General features: G+C 45.0%; 1 protein-coding gene across 1 annotated transcript; it reads right to left on the reverse strand.

Moving 5' to 3' along the window:
- Positions 1 to 384: 384 nt before the first annotated feature.
- On the reverse strand, positions 385 to 20,435 carry CCT8 (chaperonin containing TCP1 subunit 8). The gene is made up of 15 exons (XM_075910413.1): positions 20,245 to 20,435; positions 16,687 to 16,777; positions 15,655 to 15,734; positions 13,109 to 13,258; positions 10,827 to 11,007; positions 9,410 to 9,471; positions 6,944 to 7,081; positions 5,645 to 5,823; positions 4,505 to 4,571; positions 4,332 to 4,419; positions 4,116 to 4,231; positions 3,014 to 3,085; positions 2,771 to 2,935; positions 2,187 to 2,306; positions 385 to 625 (listed from the first exon to the last, which is right to left on the reverse strand). Exons 1-15 carry the CDS (start codon positions 20,302 to 20,304, stop codon positions 548 to 550), a joined length of 1,647 nt encoding a protein of 548 aa, XP_075766528.1. The 5' UTR covers positions 20,305 to 20,435; the 3' UTR covers positions 385 to 547.
- Between the last annotated feature and the right edge of the window lie 1,364 nt (positions 20,436 to 21,799).

The raw sequence follows: 21,799 nt of genomic DNA on the forward strand, positions 1-21,799 counted from the left end.
AACTTAAACACTAGAACAAGTTAACTAGGAAGACTGTAGAAACTCCATTATTGAAGATATTTAAGAACAGGTTTCATAAACACCTGTCAGAAAAGGTCTAGTTATTTCTTAGTCCTGCCCTGAACATAGGTGATTAGACTAGATTACCTGGAGAGTTCTCTTTTTAGTCCTATGCTTATGATTCTAGATTTCTCCCTAATGAAAGGTTCAATGTTAACAGTGTTCGGGTAGGGGGCAGGGGTGTTTCACATAAAGGTTAACAGAAGCAATATAGATTCAAAGCAACCTGTACCTTTAATATAGATTTATACTCAAAAGTAACATTGTGTGTGTGAATGTACATTTTAAGGCTGCAAGTCTAATAGGAAAAGGTAACAAATTGAGTCTTTTTATATTTCAGGTTCGTTTATTGAAATGGTAGCAGTATCGTACGCTTTACTGATACAGTCTCATAACTTAAGGTGAGGGAGAAAACATGTGAGGCCCCAACAGGAGTACAAGAAGATACATACAATCCTACTTCACTCAAACTACAGTGACAAGGTGTTCATTCGCTTTGGTCATCATCCCAATCTTTCTTTCCTGAAGGAGGTTTAGGCCCACCAGCTGGCTTTGCCATGATGATCTTGGAGAAAAAAAAATTAGGTTAAGATTACCCTCACATTGGATTTTTTTTCTTGCTACAGCATCAGCAGTGCAGTTTAAGCAGCATTCGCTAAACTCCTGAAAATCTGTTACTTTCATATGATCTAAAAGCCAGGTTTTTGCCACTGGATGTGTCCCATATTTCAGCAAACATTCAGCAAGTTAGCACACCAGAAGATACTGTTTTCCCCAATACAATTTTAGTATTCTCAGTTAATTTTTTTTTAAAGTAAGGTGTAAAAGTGTACAGCTAAGATAGACAGACCTGTTCCCAATTTATTTTTCCATTAAATTTAAAGCCTAAATTTGGTTAGAAAAAGTTCAACATCTAGACAGTTTATTGAACGCATGCAATATATTACAGGAAGTGTTTCAAGATAATCTGTAATAGACATTCAAATTATTCTTTTTTGTGTATTTCAAATCACTGACATGAGGATTTCCCAGCATAAAAACGACTTCCAAAAATGTCAGCTACAGCTCTCTTCTGTTAAGATTTGGTTTTAAATAAAGTATGTTTTCCATAATGATATTACACTAAAAAAGTAAATATCACCATAGACGTTAGTTTCAGTAAAAAAGAGTTCACTACAACCCACCATGTGTCAAACAGGTAGTTAAAGTGACAGTGTGCCCCTGAAAGGGAACAATGGACATTAGCTCCATGTTGAATTTGGCTACATTCATGCAACAGATATTTGAACTCAACATGACAAGTGCCACAGATCTTACAGCACGCTATTTTTTGGGTTCATCTTTCCATTCATCCGTATCCCAGTGTCCTTGTTTAGGAGCTTTTGGACCGCCTGCTGGTTTTGCCATAATAATCTACAGAAGTTTTACATACATCATACATACTGCTGCCAAAGTTCCATAAAATACCAAGTTATTAAACTACCTAAAAAAAATCTTCAGCTCATGCCTTCCATGTTACTGTACAAAAAGCATTTCAAATACAGACGTGGAAGTTTTTCTTGATATGGCACCTTGCCTCACCTTTCAAAGATTTGAATCTAGCAACATGGTCAGCAATAATTAAGATTGCATTTGAGTCATGGTATTTTTAGTAAAAAAGTCATGGACAAGTCATGGGCATTACAGCTACCAGCTCTGTGCGCTGACTCCGTTCCACACCAAGCCTGGATTCTGCAGCTCTTATTTGCAGAGAACCACCACCAATGGGAGCTGTGGGGGCAGTGCCTCTGGGCAGCGGCAGTAAGTGGAACTAGAAGCTGGAGGAAGGGGATCCCCCCCCTCAGGTAAGCACTTCCCCATACCCCAACCCCAGTCTTGAGTGCCCCCCAAACTCCTGCTGCTAGGGATTTGGGGGGTGAGGGTGGGCCTGAGACTGACCCAACTGTGACCAATGCAACTGGGCCTGAAGCTGCCTGAGTTGCTCAGGCAGCCACCAGGCCAGCCACACAGGCTGCTGCAGAAATCACGGAGGTCACAGAATCCATGATCTCTCTGACAAACACAGAGCATTAGCAATAATACATCTTGATTTCACAAAATATAGACTTAAGGTTATCACTTTTTACCTGATCTACTCTGAGCACAGTCACTGCAGCATTTGTAGCCAGCTTAATACCCCAGTGTTTTCCAAGATATGTGTCTAACACACCAGTTTCCAACATATCCTTCACAGCTGCAACCTCAGCCTATTAGAAAAAAAAAACCCGTTCAAAGTTTCACACCAAGTTTACCTATTTTATTTCAAACAGTTCTATAGTTTTTAATCCTAAACACCAACAGCTACACCCATTAAGTGATAAAATAATACTTCTCTGATTTATCCCCCTTCCACCAAATAAAACATTCATTTGAGAAACTTTTAGAAATATGAACTGAGTTACAGGCAGAATTATCTGAGGATTTTCTTCCACAAAAAGAGAACAATCGTTCAACAACATATCCTTGCTTCTCACATATGCTAGTCTAATATATCTGTTGAAAAACAGAACATCCATGCTCATGGTAGACTAAGCTGTTCATATAGTTTATCAATGAAACATATTGCTCCAATTATTTCAAAGCTGAATGTCTAAAAACTAGAATTTAGATATTTTATGTGATGTGTTCTGTTGCACAGAAACAAAGCATTTTGACAGGCATAATGTATTACCTCGATATCAAATCCAACATTTCTGTTGCCTTCTTGATGCACTGCATAAAGTTTGGAGATAACTTCATTAGCCTTTACGCCTGAATTTTCTGCTAGTGCTCGAGGAATGGTTTCAAATGCCTCTGCAAATTTCTTGATAGCATACTGGTCAAGCCCAGGGCATGTCTAAAGCAAAATTTGAAAGCTGTTTAATAATTCGAAATAAAAGAAATGGATAAAGTGAGAGGAAAACACATTATGTACCTCTCCGTAAGATGTGATCTGCTTTGCCAACTCAATCTCTGTTGCACCACCACCAGGGACAAGACGTTTATCCTGGGGAAAAAAACACAGATACATAACCATAAATGCAAAGTGGTTTGAAGTAGTTTTGATTTAAAGTAATCTGATTGAATGTTTAAGTTTTCTAGAAATCATTTCCAACTTCATCAAGTGAGGCATTTTACTAGTAAGGTTAAAGTTAAAAAAAATCTAGCACCTGTTATTTCCAAACATCTTTGGGAGAAGATCATTACTTTAAGATAAGGAAGTGGAAATAAGAGAAAATATGTTTTTATTTCAACTTGCTGGGAAAAACAAGACAGACGCTTAGAAGGTGGATGGGGAAAATGGTTCCGAGTGCCACATATAAGTCACGATTCTCTGGCCAGGATAGTTTTTAGCTTTGCCAGCTCATATTGGTCTCCAATAGATTATCTTGTGACTGAAAATGGTCTAAGCGTAGTGGACTGTGGCCAAAACCCAATTCCTAACACCAGAGCTGCATGAGTGGTACAGAAATCAGTTACATGCCCAGGCTACGTCTACACTGCAAGGTTTTTGCGCAAAAACCCGTGGAGCGTCCACACCTCAAATGTGCTTTTGCACAAGGAAAATCAAGAGTAAAATAGCAGAATAGAAGGCTTTTTCCACGATAGGTAAACCTCCTTTTACGAGGAATAATTCCTTTCAAGAGTTCTTGTGCAAAAAGACAAGCGTGGATGCTCCAGAGGAAAAAGCACAGGTGCTCTGCTAGCCATTCACAGAATGGCTATCACAGCTTTTTTGAGCAGTGTGGACGCTCTCTTGCGCAAAAGCACATCACTTTTGCCATGTGCTTTGAGGTGTGGACATGCTCTTGCGCAATAAGTTTTTACACAAAATCTCTTACGCAAAAGGCTTCTTGCGCAAGAATTAGTGTAGATGTAGCCCCATTCTTTATCCATTGGTGAGTACCCCCATGTTATGTCGATACAAGTACCATCTGCATTCCAATCGACAGAAGAGTAAACCATGCTAGAGTGTCTTGGCAGAAATATCTTGGTGTACAACTCTATTTTAACAGAAGTATATGTATTTTACTCACCCTAGTAAGTACTTTGAAAGTATTAACACCATCATCTACAGCTCTTTCTATGTCATCCATTAGATTTTCTGTAGATCCACGTATTACTATGGTAGAAATGGCACCATCTTCCTTTTCTGTTAAGGAAGAAATTTCCAGAAAATTAAGTTAAGAAGTTAAAAACATATATTTCTAGTCACAACACAGAACCATGATCTCCTACGAAAATAATCGTACCATGCTTAAACACAACTACTTGTGTATCTCCAACCTCTGACAAACACACACTATCACAATGACCCATTTCTTCTAGAGTAGGTGGCGTCTGAAAAAAGAAGCAGAAGTCAGAGAAAGATTCTGTGCATACAGAATTATTTCCAGTGTCATTATACTCTTTGCAAATAGCATACCAATTTGGGAAGAGCTGTAGCACCAAGTGTTTTGCACAGCCTCCTGAGATCCCATTTTGAGTTCAACCTTAAAAAGAAGAGTCCTTTTAGTACCAAGTTTCCCAGGACAATTTGAAGTTTAAATTAGTTAGCATGGATAAATAATTTTATTTACAGGAATGTAGTGCTAATATTACAAAAACTGTACTAATGCTTTATTTTTAAGCAATCTCATTTGGAATAAACTTTATTTAATATTTGTCTAACCCTCTGGAAAGTTTAACTATTAATCCTCAACATCCTTACAACAGAGAGATAATAGATTTCCTCTACTTTACTAATGGGGAAAATTAAGTTTAATGACCTGATCAAGGCTACTGTTCCAACATTTAGTCTGCTGTATTACACCATATTTCACCAGAAATTATCTGATGGGCTCAAAATGCTGTTTCAGTGGAAAAGTAACTCCTCTTTTGACACGTCACTGATTCTATTTTGTAAACAGAAGATTACCCATTTACACACACAAGACTTTTCTAACAGGATCTAACTATGAAAATATAACATTACCTGTTTTGTCTTTTACATGAGGCTGTCCTACGTATAATTATACCTATACTAAATGTTTACTCATGTTTATAAAGTGAATTTTAGTGCTCATAGAAGATGCTTATCAACAGCCCCAGGGAACAGTTTATCCATTTATAAACAGTATAAGTAGTGCATACTTCTGCACACCACTGGGCCATCATGCTTCTACTGTGACTTGGATGTACCACTACAAACAGCCCCTACCTCTTTGCCCATTTAACACTTAAAATCAAATATTTTTAAAAGACATGAGTGATTTCATAGACTACAAAATTAACTTTCAGATAATGAATACCTAATATACAGAGAATGAAACAATTACACTAAAACTCCATATTTTACAAGATTCAATCCACTGTCAAGAAACCCAGGCTATGTTCTGTAATAGATATGCTCTAATTGTAACTACCTTAATATTCAATTTCACCCTCTACTGGAGAAAAAAATAACCACGCACATTAGGCAAGAACATTTACATTACATATTCCTTTGTATTCTCAGGATTTTGAGTCAAGAACAAGTATGGTATGTATAGGTACATATTGACATTTACATTTTTGCAATTCTTACCTTATTAACATAATATTGTATTTGTTAGCATAATGAAGTGCCATGTCCGCCACTTTGCCACCTGTTACTACAATATTTGCACCAGCATCAGCAATTGCCTTGACTTGCAGATCCATTAGATTTTCTTCTCCTTGGCTGAAATTCTTAAGTTCTTCAGCATTTTTTATCAGTACAGTGCCCTATCAAAAGGAAATATCTTTCAATTTACAAAAGAAATGTACATTGTGCCTAGATGTTTTACATGACACTTTAACACACCAAAATGAACTTTCCCCTCTTCTATTCACAACCTCAAGTCATGCTACATTATCACTATTTCTCAAGTAAAAGCGTGCATGAAATGTGTCAGATACTTAATTGCATGTCAACAAGATTTTAGCTGTGGACCACGAGGAAAGAAATTTCAAAGTTGCAGATCCTGTATCAGTGCCCTAGTTTCTAGTCCAGAGTTCAGATACAGGAACTGTTCTTATCTGTCCCTGTAGCTGCTCAAGTGTCAAGACAGTGCTTCCAAAAATAGTCAGAATACTAGCCATACAAAACAGTACATATACAGAAACCATCCTGGCTGCCAGTTTGCTTCCAGAGCTCAGTGTTATTTATGGAGAATAGGGTGAAATGGCCTCCACATGGCTAGCACCACGCGAATAGCCACATTCTGTACCAGCAGAAGCTTCTAAATGGTCAACCAGGATAGCTCTAGAACACACCATTCTAGTCTAATCTAGATGTCAAGTAAGCTTGTATTGCTCTGGCAGAAGGCAAATCACCCCTTGGACTTTTCAAAAGGGAAGAACCAAGACACTGCAATGCAGCTCCATCCACCCCTACCAGACCTTTTCAGGTAAATTTGTATACCCCCATGATGTGATGAGGCACCTGCAATTAGATCAATTAATTAATTTCCAATTAAGTCAAAGGTCATATTAAATAACAAAACCACTATGTGCAAAGCACCAAAAAAATGTTAAGTCAAACTCTTTTTTGACTCAAATTATTTGCGCATGTTAACATTTTGTGTTTGTTTTCTGCTAGTGGTCTCACAAAGTTTGAAAAGGCATTTTTGCTCAAAGAAATGCTTCATATTAAAGTTAGAGAAAAACATGGTTTATACAGCTTTGATAGAGAAACCTGAACTTCATTTTAACATAGAAACTCAAGTCCTTTATTTAAAAAAGTCATTATCACCAAATGTCAAATATATTTAAAGTTAGTATTCATCTGAAAATACTACAGACCACATACATATATATATATATATATAAACTGATATGGGATTGCTTTAGGTCACCTACATACCTTAGTTTCAGTTATCATGCCATCAAAAGGACAGGAATACACAGCTATTTTGGCATCTTTGACCGAAGTAACATCTCCTTCAGTTTCTTTTTTAAAAACCATGCCATGCAGGACTGAAGAAGCAGCAATACCAGAGCCCTAAAGAGAATCAAGGGAACAGATAAAGATCACATTTCAGTATACCAATCCACCACAATAAAGCTACACTTTTTCTTTGGAAAAAAAAAATCTCATACTTAAAACACTTTTTTCCCCCAAGATAAGGAGAAAATACTACACTGACTCGAGAATTCTGACTCTTGTCTAGAAATACAAAGTTAAAGATTTATTCCATGGTAGTGTTAATTAGAAATTTATATTGATCCCTTTCTCTGATCCCAGTCAGGGAGAAGAATTAGCAAGAAAGAAGTTGATGGGATGCACAAATTTGGCCTATCCTAGCATCTTTAGTGAAGTCCAATATCCTACCAACAGAGTAAGAACAATAGGATCAGTTACGTAACATTCTGCATCCTCCCCCACCACAGCCTGAACATCTAGGTTGTATTTTAATTGAAGGTACAATTACTAAAGAACATATTGTCTAAGCTTTTAGCGCAGGGTTTCCCGACCTATGGGTCGGGACCCAAATATGGGTCGCCATTACATTTCAAAAGAGTTGCCAAGTGTCTCCTCAGGTGGCTCTGCCCCGTCTCCTCCCCCGTTTTTGAATTGCCTTGGGTCACCAAGTCTTCCTGAATTGTCAAAATTGGTCCCCATCTGGAAAAGGTTGGGAACTGCTGTTTTAGCTCATAAAACTGATGTGTTGACCACGTACTTAAGAGTTCTGTCCCTGAAGTCTATTCAACTCCAAGTCAAGTATTCCATTACCAATATCTTGAAACTAGGCATGCCAGATGGATTATGGTAAAAATAATGTGTGTGTGCTATAACACTCTGCATTCATGAAGCCATAGCTTACTCAAAAATAAAGACAACCTTAAAGTCTAGGCTCGGGTGGAAGGCAATAGAAAATGTAACATCTACAGGTTGGCTATTTTTATTACAGAGATGTATTCTAATGCAGTCACAGGAATATCGGAATTTACTCCTGAAGGAATTCTGGACTTCTGCCAAGTGCAGAATTAATATCCCCTGCAGATTATTATCCTCCTCACAAAGCAACGAATTCTAACAGGAAGGCAAAGGAAAGCCAAAAGAGGGGCCATGGTGCAATTACTCGTGTTGACAAACAGGGGCTGATGTGTGCCAAAAGAGAGAGCAACTCACTCATGGGCTGGAGCAGCCAACTGCAAGGAGGGAGAAGCTGCCCTCCTTTCAACACCCTGCCCATATGAGCAGCTTACCAGGCATGGGATATGAGGGACAAAGAGTGAGGCACATGGGGCTGCTGGAGAGTCATACAAACTCAGAATGGCTGGTGGAGGGTACAGGAGTTAATGGAGTAACAACATTAAACCAGGGACTGAATGGGAGTGGGAATACAGGGATATGAGAGGGCTAGGATACATGGAGACAAGGTAGCTATACCTGGCTGAACAAGGGTGCAGAGCTATACAGGGACATACGCAAATGTGCCTGACTAAATGGGAGAGTCAGACAGTGTTTGCATGAGATGCTCCCCAACAATCCTTCCTCCTGTGCCCCCTTCCCAAAACCTGTTCCCTCTCTGTCTCATGTTGCTCCGACCTACAACAAACAGCCTTCCAGGTTCAGTCACCAGATCCTTCCCAGCAATTACTTCCCTCCCCCTTAACAGCTCTGTTAGCTTGGGAGAGTCAGAGTTTCACACTGCTTCTGAGTGAGGAAAATAGGTTTCTGAATTGTAGTTTAAATTAATTACACACAGTTTTGTATTTAATATTCCTAGTAAGGAATCTACTTGCCGAAAAATATTTCCTGAATTTTTTTTATTGTCTGCATTGTTATATGCATACTTGCTGACAGGTACTTTGAAATGAATTACCAAAACAATTGAAACTGGAGTAACTATATTGTGTTATTATGACAAATAAAATACAGGCAGTCCCCGGGTTACATGGATCCGACTTACATCAGATCCCTACTTACAAACGGGGTGAGGCAACCCCGCACTAGCTGCTTCCCCCCCAGCAGACCAGGGAGACGCAAAGCTAGCGCCTCCCCCAGCAGACCAGGGAGATGCGGAGCGGCTTTTCTCAGTAGACACCTCAGCTTGAGAATAAAGGACTGAGGGAAGTGAGGTGTGGAAGAATAAAACTGAGCTCTGGAGAAATGTTTGGCTGGAGTTTCCCCTACAATATGTACCAGTTCCGACTTACATACAAATTCAACTTAAGAACTAACCTACAGTCCCTATCTTGTACGTAACCCGGGGACTGCCTGTACACAAAAATATGCAGAATTTTAAAATATTTAATTTTTTGGCACAGAATTTCCCCAGGAGTAGAATTAGTCATGTTTTAGTGAAAGCAGTTCAAAGCTTACCAAAATTTTGCATACTCTGACACTGTCAACATTGAAATAACCAGATTCAGGAAGAATAGATACTGTTGAGAAAAAAAAAGCCATGTATTATATACGCGCAAAATACAAATGTGACATCAGAAAATCATATGCATCATTCAAATAGAAGATACTGTACTAATAAGATATTTGTTCAAAAGCTTTTGAAACCAAATAAAGAGATCAAGAAATTAACTGCCAAACTTTATACATTAGCAGGAAAGTTACCTTTCCCACTAATCATTGGTACATACAAGTATAGGTGATGTATAAACAGAATATAGAACACGTCTCTATGGAGTAGCAGCATTTGGCAATGCCAAGAGAACACAAATCAATGCAGCCAGCAAGCCAAGTCCAGCCTGTGCTTATTTATGCTGAGATTGAATTTAGTCCCTAATATTTGAGGAAAATTTTGCACTAATAATGAGAGTTGTATTCTTAAGCTCTATAGAACACAGATATCACTATATAACAGAACACACTGATATCACATGTAGATTAAATGATACACTTAGAGCATGAATACAACTGCAAAGACAAAAACAGATTTTCATCTTGAAAACATGAGGCTTACTAGAAAGCCATTTGGACCAATCAGATGGGCCACAATCAGCATGAAGAGAATTCAGTTGGTAAGAGGAAAAGAATTACAGGCAGTCCCCGGGTTACGCGGATCTGACTCATGTCGGATCCGTAGTTACGAACGGGGCTTTTCTCGCCCCGGAGGACGCAGGCGGCAGGACCGCCCAGACGTGCCGCGGTCCCGCCGCCCGCGTCCTCCGGGGTGAGAAAAGCTACTCCGCATCTCCCTGGTCTGCTGGGTGCCCCCCCAGCAGACTAGGGAGACACGGAGCAAAGCCGCAGAGGAGGCATGCGGCGGGACCGTGGCACGTCTGGGTGATCCCGCCGCCCGCGTCTCCCTGGTCTGCTGGGGGAGGGGAGGTGCAGCCAGTGCGCTCCCCACCCCCACCCCAGCAAACCAGGCTTTTCTCGCCGACGCCTGGGGTAGAGCAGCTGGGGCACTGCCGGGTTGGTTCCGCAGCGCCGCTCCTTGCCGCTGGGGACCAACCCGGCAGCACCCCAGCTGCTCTACCCCAGCTGTCCCCAAGTCAGCAGTTTCAGCAGCAGATCAGCGGCTGATTCCAGGAAGCCCGGGGCAGAGCAACTCTGCCTCGGGCTTCCTGTAGTCAGCCGCTGGTCAGTTTCAGCAGCAGCTGAATCTGGACGCCAGTTCCGACTTACATACAAATTCAACTTAAGAACAAACCTACAGTCCCTATCTTGTACGTAACCCGGGGACTGCCTGTACCTTCTCCCTCTCTCCCTTGCCCCCAGTGGCATTAGGCCTTATATTTTCAGCTAATTTAGCCTGATACATGAATATTTGTTTACTTACCACAAGCCTGAGCAATAAGCTTTGCCAGGAAGTTTTCATTGCCATATTGTTTGCTCATTACTGGGGTGTGCAATAAAAATGCCACTTCTTCAACATCATGCAGATTCTTTGCAGAACAGCATACTAAGTCAGGAAGAATTTCCAAGGCTTTCTTGCAAGCTTTTTCATACCCTTCTATCACCTGTGATGCAAATAAAGTTCACTGACATTTTAGTCTCCTCCACCCAACTATACATTTATGTTCACTACATTTCTTTATGAAAGAGTTGCAAAAGTATCAACACATACAGTATGAACATATTGTCATTTCAAAGTTGACTAAATAGAACAGCTCAGACAGTGTAGAGCAAGGGTTCCCAAACTTTCTGACACGGGGACCAGTAAATCCATTCATGAACTTTTGGAGGACCGGTCATGTTCATTTGCATATTCATCAATCAAATGATGAATATTCAAATAAGTTGTTTCTGATCCAGCTTTAGCAAAGCTTTTGATATGGTGACCCACAATATTCTTGCCAGCAAGGAAATATGGATTGGATAAATGGACTGTAAGACAGACAGAAAGCTGGTTAGACCAGGGTTTCCCAAACATTTTACTTTAGTTGGAACCCTTTTTTTCAGTACTGCTTTTTGCAGCCCAAAAATATAAACACACAAAAAACAAACTGAGAAAATACCAGACATAGCATGTCTGGTATTTTCTCATTAGGTAAGTTGTATTATTACTAGTTGTATCAGTTTGTAGTTTCGAACTGCCTGGCTAGTAAATGTGCTCAGGTGCATGAGTGTGTCTACCAGCCAGACAGTTCACAACTACTCGAGGGGTGTGTGTGTGGAGGGACAATAGAATCCCCGGGCCAGACTAACTCATCCTTTGTGCTTTTTGGGGGGGAGGGGGGAATGGGGGCAGCACCCCAAGATCAGGCCGGGTCAGTCCCACTCCCCGCAGGCTGATTCATTCTTCCCCCCTGCTCTCCCCGCTGTGCCTCTGGCCAGCCCCACTTCCCCTCAACCTCTTCCCGGGCAGCCAGTCCTCCCCCACTTCTCCTCCCAATCTCCCTTGGCCAGCCCCGCTGCCCGCATCCAGCCCTCCTTCCGGCAGCCGCTTCTCTCTCTCCCCCCCCCCTCCCCCAATCTTCCCCAGACAGCTCCCTGACCCCAACCTTGCATACCCCGGCAGCCCTGCTTCCACTGACCGTCCCAGTCTCCCCAGACTGCCCTGATTCCCCCGTCCAGTGCTGCTTCCAGTGGCCAGCTCTCCCCTCCTCCTCATCCCAGAATCCCCTGACACCTGCACCTTCCCTTAGCTCTGCACCCTCCTGGTGCCTCCCCCTTCCCTTACTGCCCCTGCCCCCTTTTTCCCTAATACCCACCCCCTCACCACTCTCTGCCCCATTCCCCTCCTGCCCCTCTGTGCCCTCACACATGACTTACTCCATCCTGGCCTTCCTCATGCCCACCCCTTCTTTCAAGCCTTCTCCCAGCACCTCCTCCTCCAGCCCCCAATACCCTTCCCCTCTCCTCTCCTCTCCCAGCATCACCCTGTCCCCTCTCCCACTGACACCTCCCCTCCTGCCCTTTCCCTCTTTGCCTGCACTTGACCCCCTGGCATCGGTCTCTCTCTCCTGCACCCTGTCCCTTGGTGACTCCCCCCCCCCCCCGCCCCTGCCTCCTCGCCTCCGCCTAAGCCCGTTCCCTATCTTCTGCCTTCCACATTGCGGGGCCAGAGGCCGCGCTCAGGCCCCGGAGGCCGGCACCAGAAGCAGCGTGGCCCCACCACATGCCTCCGAAGAGTTTTAAAATCCCAGGCCGTGACATCATGTTACGCCTGGGCGTCCTCCTCGCCCATGTGCATCACAGCAGCAGACGGCGAGAAGGAGCCGCGCATGGCGGGGATGCTCTGGGGGCATGGTGGGAGAACGCGTGGGGGGGCCGGGGGAGAGACCCAGCTCCACATATTGGTGGAGCAGGGCCCCCGGCTCTGTAACTCGCCAGCACTTCTAGGTTCAGGGGCTCGGGGCCTGAATCGGCGTAAGACCGGCCCTGCCGGCAGCCACCAGCCATGCTGAGGCCCGGTATTTTTTCCCGCGGCCCATAGTTTGGGAAACACTGGTGTAGAGATCATCAAGTAATACGATGTATCAAGAACAGTAAAAAGAAGGCATTGTTACTTAAGTTATCTGACTAGCAAGCATTCAAGAATATTACAGATCTGATTAAGTAATACACAATCCAAAATCAGATTATTCACGCAGCATGAATATTAAATTAACTACTTGCCTCTGAAACTGAAAGTCCCATCCTCAAAAGTTCCTCCGCTAGCTCAAGAAGAGCTCCAGCAAAAACAAGGACAAAGTTTGTTCCATCTCCAACTTCTTGCTCTTGCATATGTGAAGCCATCACAATCATTTTTGCAGCTGGGTGTTGGACCTGTTAAAGGAGTTAGACCAATTAAATTTAACTGTTATATCCTGGTTAGTCAAATTTTAAAAGTATATAGTCCTATAGTCCTTCATATGTATCAAATATACGTTCTTTTTTGGTTAAAAATCAGATACAGTAAACTTCCGATAATCCAGCACCTTTAGGACCCAGCTGGTGCCGGATTATCAAATATGCCAGACTATGGGAAGGGGGGGCTATGAGGAGTCTAGGGTGGTGTGGGGGAGATGCCACCCCAGACTCCTCATAGGCCCCCCCTTCCGATAGTCCGGCTCTGCCCCAGCTGTCCCCGATTCAGCTGCTGCTGAAACTGACCAGCGGCTGACTCTGGGAAGCCCGGGGCAGAGCAGCTACCAGACCAACCCAGCAGCACCCCAGCTGCTCTGCCCCAGGTATCCCCGATTCAGCCGCTGCTGGTCAGTTTCAGCAGCTGCTGACTTGGGGACGCTGGGGGCAGAGCAGCTGGGGTGCTTCCGGGTTGGTCCAGTAGCGTCGCTCCTCAGTGCTACTGGACCAACCCGGCAGCACCCCAGATGCTCTGCCTCAGGCGTCCCCAAGTTAGCCACCGCTGAAACTGACCAGCGGCTGACTCCGGGAAGCCCGAGGAGAGTTGCTCTGCCCCGGGCTTCCCAGAGTCAGCCGCTGGTCAGTTTCAGCAGCTGCTGAATCGGGGACAGCTGGGGTGTTGCCGGGTTGTTCCCGCAGCGCCGAGGAGCAATGCTACGGGACTTACCGGCAGCACTCCAGCTGCTCTGCCTCCGGCTTCCCCGATTCAGCCACTGGTCAGTTTCAGCAGCGGCTGAATCGGGGAAGCCGGGGACAGAGCAGCTCCAATGGTCTGGCTGCCTGGAGCACTTCCGGGTTCCTGATGGTGCCGGACCATCAGATGCTGGACCAATGGAGTTTTACTGTATAAAGTTAATCACGATTATGAACCAGATGGGCAAAAAAAGTAAGTTAAACAGCAATATCTTAGTACATTTGGTAAATTATACAATAAGCAAGAGGAGAATGTATGAAAAATTCAAGGCTTTGGAATACTACTGTGGGGTTATAGAGCACTTAGGGGGGGAAAAAAAAAAAAAAAAAAAAAAAAGCACTTCGTTTTCCCTCCACCCTTCTGACAGAGGTGTTCTTTTATGGGATACCAGTATGGCTTTATAATAAAAAAATGTAGTAAATTGAAGATCTAAACTTCAAACACTGAGTTTGTGTTTGCATATATACATGCAGTAGAACAGCTCTCTAAGCTATACCTAGCAATCTGCACAAAAATGGTAGTTCTGCCTCTTCCAAAAACAATTTATAAGCAAAGTGCTTTATCTTCTCTTGGATACTTTTATAGCTACAATTACAGTTACAGTATCTAAGCTATAGTGACAGGGAAAATGATTAAAATAAGCAATTAAGACTGCTATATTTAAGCACTCCAGTGACCTTTTACAGTACTAAGGATACTGCAAAAACAATAAAGTTTTACAGTGCACATTAATGTAAGATTAAGAAACATCAAATAAAAAGTAGTAAATATATTTTCTTAAACATTTTTGCTGCGTGTTGTTCATCTGCCAATTTTAGACTTCAACCACTTCAAATAGGGGACCATTATCAGTTAACTAGAAAGTTTCTACAGAAGTGATAAGACCGCATTGGTTCAGGAACCGCAATTAGCAATCAACGTCACCCAAAAGAGCCAAAGTAGTGTGAATTCATTATTTCATTTCCTATTTTCATATATTATCATCACAGCAAAATGACTAAGTATTATTATATCAACTACAATTGGTTATTAACATAGCAAAAAAATCCTGATTAAGAGCCACTTGAAACTTGAGGCCCTTATTCTTGAGTATCACTGTTCTACACCATGCACAGAACATTATTCATGGATTAACCTAGAGGCTTCACACAATTGAGATTATATTTAATTATTGCAGCAAATGACATGTCAGCTTCTATACAATTCTATTAAATTTTTCATTACAAGACAACATCAAATTCTCAACGCCTCTAAAACCAAAAGTGAGAATTCTAAGCAGGTAAGAGAACGTTCTATGCAAGAGATCAGCAATTACAATCCATCTCTCTAATTCCTGAACTCTATTCCTATTTTGAGGAAGAAGTGAGGCAAATATCAATAAAGATATTCAATGTCCAAGAGTGTTTGTAGTGAAGTTTTTCTGTCACTACTGGAGCTCTGAAAAGCCCTTCTATTTTTTTCCTGTTGTCTGTATATTTGCTACACACCTTTTGGGGTCCAATTATTAATTGGATTATTTAGAAACTGATCTACAAACTGACATTATTAGTAAAACTGAGTAAAAGTCACTGCTGTTGAAATAAACTATGTGTGCAAATGAATTTTAATATGAAAAAGCACTTACCTCCAACTCCCTTAAGATAGTTGCTGCATCATTTGTCACGAAAAGCTTCTCAAGATGATTAATAACCATTTTGTTCATTCCTAAATGATGAAAAGCTTTCTATTTTACACTGTAAATACTTTACAGTTTGAATGGTTATTCCATTAATTCCTCTCATCTCATGCAATTGATGCATTATTTTTGTACTTCATATAAAAGTATTTATAACAAAGCTATTTACCATAATCAGTTCTCTCTCTAAAGAAAGGGTTTATGATATTTTAACATTCAAAAATTTTAGTCCTATAAACATTTGTAAATTTAGATTGGATTGTGAAACTTTTCTTCTGAAATAAAGTTTTGAAGTTACTTTAAGGAGACAGCAATTTAAACAAGATTTTTTGGGGGGTAATCCTACTCTTACATAATTTAAGATAACAAATATGCACTAGCACAATATATTGTCTTTAGTTTTTCAGTTTGCTTTGTGTTTGAATAGTGCAGTGTGTAGTCAATTTAACTATATCCCCTACACAGTCAATCATGTTTCTTTATCTTCAATGGATCTCTCACTTAACACCAAGTGGGGCAAAACATTAAATTAGGACAAAAATAATAATTAGGGATGTGAAGGTTCCTGGTACCCATGAGATGACAACTTAAAAGCTGGCTCCCTGCACATATCCAGAAAGGAGGAGGGAGGCATCAGGAAGGACCCTGGTACACATCTGGCTTCTCACTCGCACCAGTTCCTGGGAAGCTGCCTCCCACCATGTATAACCACTGAAGTTTGTAGCAGTTACACAGTTACATAAATGCATTTTAACATTCCTAATAATAATTCCACAAAAACAGACTTGAGGACTCAGAGCCAGACAGGGTACATTAAAAGTTGAACAAACTGAAAAAGTTCCTTTTCTGAAATCATGTAACTATAGACATTTCTAACTCAAGTTTATGGTAAAATAATGGAATGGTCATCCTTCAAGAAAAACAAATATAGCTTATTTATACATAAGTATTACAATAAACAGTATAAAATTAGAGTGTTACCATTTGGCCCAAGAGCTGTACGGGTGGTTTGAGAAAGCTCCTTACATGCCTGTATGTTCCTAAACACAGCTTCTTCTAATCCTGAAAAATGCTACAAAAAATGTATTGCTCAGAATTAGTGGGTCTAACAAAAGATTCTGGAAAATTACAGTCATTTGTCAGCCAGGATGAAGTGCTGGCTTCACTGAAGTCAAAAGCAGAAGTCCCACTCAGTTACTTTGCAGTCAAATCCTGGCTTCTGAGAAGTCTAAACAAAAGTTAAATCCTACTCCTTCAAGAATCATGAAGCTAACATACAGTGACTCAATATGAAAAAGGAAAGCTGTGTCAACATTCAACAGACTGACCCCTATAAGTTGGGACCTACCAAATTCATTTAATCAAAATTAAATTTTGATTAATTTCACAGCCACGTGATCTTGAAAATTGTAAGAACCTTTCAAGTACCTAAAAGGTTGTTACAAGGAAGAGGGAGAAAAATTATTCTCCTTACCCTCTGATGACAGGACAAGAAACAATGGGCTTAAATTGCAGTAAGGGAGGTTTAGGTTGGGACATTAGGAAAAACTTCCTGCCAGGGTGGTTAAGCACTGAAATAAATTGCTCAGGGAGGATGTGGAATCTCCATCAATGGAGATATCAGGATCTTTTGGTAGATCTTGGAGACTCTAACAGGTGATCCTGACTGGTTTGCTTGGGAGGGTAATCAAATACCAGCACTTGAGCTGTCTGTCCCCCCCACTACTATGCTGCTCCTGCCCTCTGCCTTGCAGCTGACTTCTGGGAGCCTCCTGTTTGCTCTATAGGGTGGGGAAAGGCAGAAGAGAGGGGCCACTAATGTCAGGGTGTCCCCCTCCTCTCATCCCTGTACCTCATCTTCACAGAGTGAGCAGTGCACAGCCTTGGAGAAGGAGCAGGGTGAGGCTGGGCCTCGAAGAAGGGGTGGTCAAGGAGAGGGGACAAAGGTATTTGGGTCTGAGGTAGATCCTAGACAGAAACTCAAATAGCAATCAAATGCTTAAAAAGGTTGGAGACCACTGTTCTAGATCAGGGCGGGCAAAAAGGCCTCCACGGGCTGGATGCGGTCCGTCAGGCAGGTGGATGCGGCCCACAGAGGCCCTGCAGCTGCCCCACCCCCAGGCCAAATAGGACCTGGGGATGGGGGAGCACGCAAAGCCTCGTCCCACCCTGCCAGAAGCACGTGGCACTTTGAAGCAATGCAAGCTGCTCGCAGGGCGAGGAGCGGAGGAGGCTTCACAAGCTCCCCTACCCCAAAAGCCAATGAGGGCCTGAGGGTGGGGGAGCTGCGTGAAGCTTCCTTCGTCCTACTCATGCTCCTCACAGGGCAGGAGGTGGCTTCCTGCGCTCACCCGCCCCAGGCCCTATTGGCCTAGGGGTGGGGGAGCATACCAAGCCTCTTCCAGGGCCTGGGTGCCTAGTGGGAAGGAGGGGGAAAGGGGCTCCCCCACACCCCAGACCAATCAGGGTAGTGGAGGAGCTCAGGGCTGGGGCAGGGAGTTGGAGTTTAGGAACCTTACCTGGGGCAGCTCCTGTTTGCTAGGGGGAGGGGGGAATTAGGTGGCGCTGCACAGTACATGTTCACCAGCAGGCACTGCCCTCTGCAATTCCCAGCCAAAGGGAACTGCAGGGACAGAGCTTCCAGGCACTTACATTGACACATCATCTTCTAAGTGGGAGGAAAGAATGGCAGCACATGGTGGAAGGGCTGGCCCAGAACACAGGGACACTATGGCCAGTGACTTTGGGCTAAGGGAGCCCCCTCACTCCCCTTTGCAGCCCCTTTCTTAATCTGGCCTTGCTGCTGCAGCCAGGAGAGCTCACTGCTGTGGCTGGGGCAGACACATGCTCCTCCAGCACAGAGCTTATTAGGCAGCTGTGTGGCCATGCAGCTCGGGAAACTGACACACCTACTCGCCTGAAGAGTAGTCTAGGATGAAAAAATCATTCCCATGAGGAGGAGGTTTCCATCAAAAGCATACAAAGTTTACAACTACACAATTCCCATTAAGGATATGAAAGGTTAACCAATTAATCAGCAATCATCACCCTTAACAGGTGATGCTGAACTGTTCCCTGCCTGCAGCAAGCAGGTAGCTACTCCAGCCCCCACCAGTTAACCAGAAGTGGCAAACATTAGGGTTGTAAGCAACTAGTTGAACAGCTGACTACCTGATAAGCCTAGGCTTATTGGGTAGTCTAGTCACTACTTGACTAATCGCTGCTTCTCCTCCTCCTTGCTTCCTCTATCAGAGGCAACAAGGGGGGGGGGGGGAGGGGGAAGGAAGCAGGATCCAGTGCTGGAGAGAGCAGGTTTAAAAGCCAGATCCCTCCAACACTGTCTCAGCAGAAGAGGACCAGGTGTGAGCTCTTACTACATTACAATGGCAGAGCTGCAATGGGGTTAGCTCCTGGGGCTGGGAGCTAACCCCACTGCAGCTCTGCTGTTTCCCCCCTTATCAACTAATTGAAAATTCCATCAACTACTCGATTAGCTGATTGAACACAATTTAACATCCTTAGTAGCTACTGCTTCAGAACGGGTTGGACACCCTGATTATAGGCCACTGTATAAACAACCTTCTTGATTTAGACACTGGACCAGAATACAGGATTCCAGTGGTAGTCACACTAGCGCCAAATACAGAGCTAAAATAATCTTAATACTTGCACACTTGTCTCCCTTATTGTTGCACCTCACAACTGCAGTAGTCAATTAGTCAGTTAACTGATAAGCCTAGGCTTCACTGGTCAATCTAGCCGACTATTTGCATCCCCCCCTTCTCCCCTGGCAGCCTCTATATCAGAAACTGTAAGGGGAGAGAAAGCAGGAGTGGGTGCTTAAAAGCTGGTTCCCCTCAGCACTGGCTCCTCGGTGCCTCCTGCCCCCCCACCCCATTGTTGCCTCTATTAGTGACAGCAGCAGTGTGGAGGAGGAGGGGAGCAGGCAGAGCACCCTTTGCTTGTGGCGTGCGCAGGCTCGCAGGGAGGAGATGTAGCTTCATGACAGCAGCTCCTGTCGGGGGGGGGGGGGTCCAAGTCCCTCACGGACAGGGTCTGCTGCTGGAGCAGCCTCTTCTGCCCGCCCCCATCCAACAGCGCGAAGAATCCCGGCTGTTCGTATCCATTAGCCGCGACCTCACATCCCTCCGCCCGGCCCGGGCCTGGCAGCTCCCAGCCACCCGCGTCTCCAGCCGCTGCTCCCGGGGCAGACTGAGGCTCACGGGCTGTTAGGAGGCTTGAGCCGGGATCACGGACAAAGGCCGCTCAGACAGCGTGTGGGGGGGGGCGCGTGCCCGGGAGCTCAGTGTGGAACCGGCAAGTGGGGGGGGGGGTCGCTCCAGCCCCTTCCCTCCCTGCAGCTGCGGGCCCCGCCGCGGAGCAGACGCACACCGATGGGGGGGGGGGGGAGGCTGCGCCCGAGGGGCCCGGCCCCGCCCCACTCAGCGCGCGGAGCCGCAGGGCCCAGCCCGGGCTGCGCTTCTGGAAGCTTCTCCGGCCTGGCCCCGGGAGCGCGCGCAGGCCCAGCCCCGCTCTCACCTTGGCTCCTTCCTTTAGCATCTGGGCGAAGCCCGGCGCCTTGGGCACGTGCAGCGCCATGGTCCGCTCCGAGCAGCGAGGCCGGCCGCGCGCCGCGAAGCACGAGCTGAACGGGCCACGCGAAACGGGAGCTAGACGCGAGGAAGGAAGGAAAGAAGGGAGGGGGGGAACTTTCTGCGCGCGCAACTCACACACGCGCCTCCCCTGGCACGCAGGCGCAGACGGGACCGGCCAGGCGAGGCGGGAGAGGGACGGAGGAAGGGGCGGGCTTCTCTCAGAGAGAAGCGAATGATTCTAGAGAACATCGATCGCAGGGCGCACGGACCCTGGTTGGGGAGTGAGGGAGGAGGCAGAGTCGCTGTGACAGCGGAGCGGCGCGCGCGCGGAGCGGCCTCTTTCCCCCCAACGGCCGAAAGCAGCTGCCTTGTGCCCCAGCCGCGAGACGGGGCTTCGGCCGGGCCGCCTGTGATCCACCCCCCCCCCCCCAGTCGTCAGTCGGAGGGGGGGGGGGCAGCAGGCGCTCGGGAGTCTCGCACCCGGGGGCGGGTAGCTCAGCAGCCCGTACGGGGAGGGGGCGCAAAAGATGCCCCCCCCCCCCCCCCCCCGCCGCCCATGGTCTCCCAAGTGAGCGCGCTCCGGCCGGCCCGGGCAGGCTGATTGCCCCGCGTTGGGGGGGGGGGGGGCAGAGCGGCTGCGCGCGCACCCTGGCATCCACACTTCCAAAAACAAGCACCGTCGGAAATCCCGCTGTGACTCCGGCTCCCAGCCCTGCCAGCGCGTAGCCTGTGGGCACCGCTCAAGCCGCAGTCCCGCCCCAGCCAGAAGCTCTGCCTTGGGCAGCTGAGCAGCCATTGTCAGCGCCGCGGTGCTCCTGAGTGTGGATGCCTACAGCACAGAGCGAGCTCAGGCCTCTGATGCCCTGGGCTTTAGTTACTTGGCTCAGGGTTTACACAGAAGTGGCTCCTTGTCCCCCTCATCCATGTGTCGGGGTCTACCCCAGACGGCTTCAGTTCGTTGTCTGAGGCAAAGAGACAGGCAACACCAGCAAGGTCTAATCACAAAGCTCTTTATTGAGGAGTGCACAGGACAATAGAGAGCAGCCCGTCTCTACCAAGAACCAGCCCCCGATTTCTATAACAAGTGGGGTTATATAGACAGTTCCGTCGTCATAGACTATTTACTTAAGCAACCTACCCCCCCCCCTTTGTTAGTTAGAAACTTCTAGCATGGGTGCATACCTTGCCAACTATACAAGGTGGCCTTGATACATTAGAAACTTTCTTATTAAGACAGAAAGCAAGTACCAGGCAACGAGGAGACAGGGAGTTTCTTAAGCAAGCTGTTCAGCTCAGCAAGTACAAAAATGCAGCTGTTCGCTTATCTCATGCCCTTGCTCAACTCATGTCTCAAATTTTGTTCAGGGACTACCCAAAACTCCTTGCTGGACTCTTCTCGGTTTGTCTTAGCATAACCACTCTAGGCCCAATTCTCTAGGGCCTAACACATGGCAGGGCCCTGCTCTTTTTCACTGATGTGGGAACTGAGCAGGGTGTTT

Source organism: Pelodiscus sinensis, chromosome 1 (assembly GCF_049634645.1).
Source record: "Pelodiscus sinensis isolate JC-2024 chromosome 1, ASM4963464v1, whole genome shotgun sequence".
Lineage (NCBI taxonomy): Eukaryota > Metazoa > Chordata > Testudines > Trionychidae > Pelodiscus > Pelodiscus sinensis.

Bases quoted from the DNA above. Each gene is read 5' to 3' on its own strand.
- CCT8 (XM_075910413.1), bottom strand. From the start codon at position 20,304: ATGGCGCTGCACGTGCCCAAGGCGCCGGGCTTCGCCCAGATGCTAAAG. The intron at 4,572-5,644 runs GTAAGAATTGCA...CTTCTTTTTAAG, and splicing joins TACAATATTATGTTAATAAG to GTTGAACTCAAAATGGGATC. The intron at 4,232-4,331 runs GTACGATTATTT...CTTCCTTAACAG, and splicing joins AGTAGTTGTGTTTAAGCATG to AAAAGGAAGATGGTGCCATT.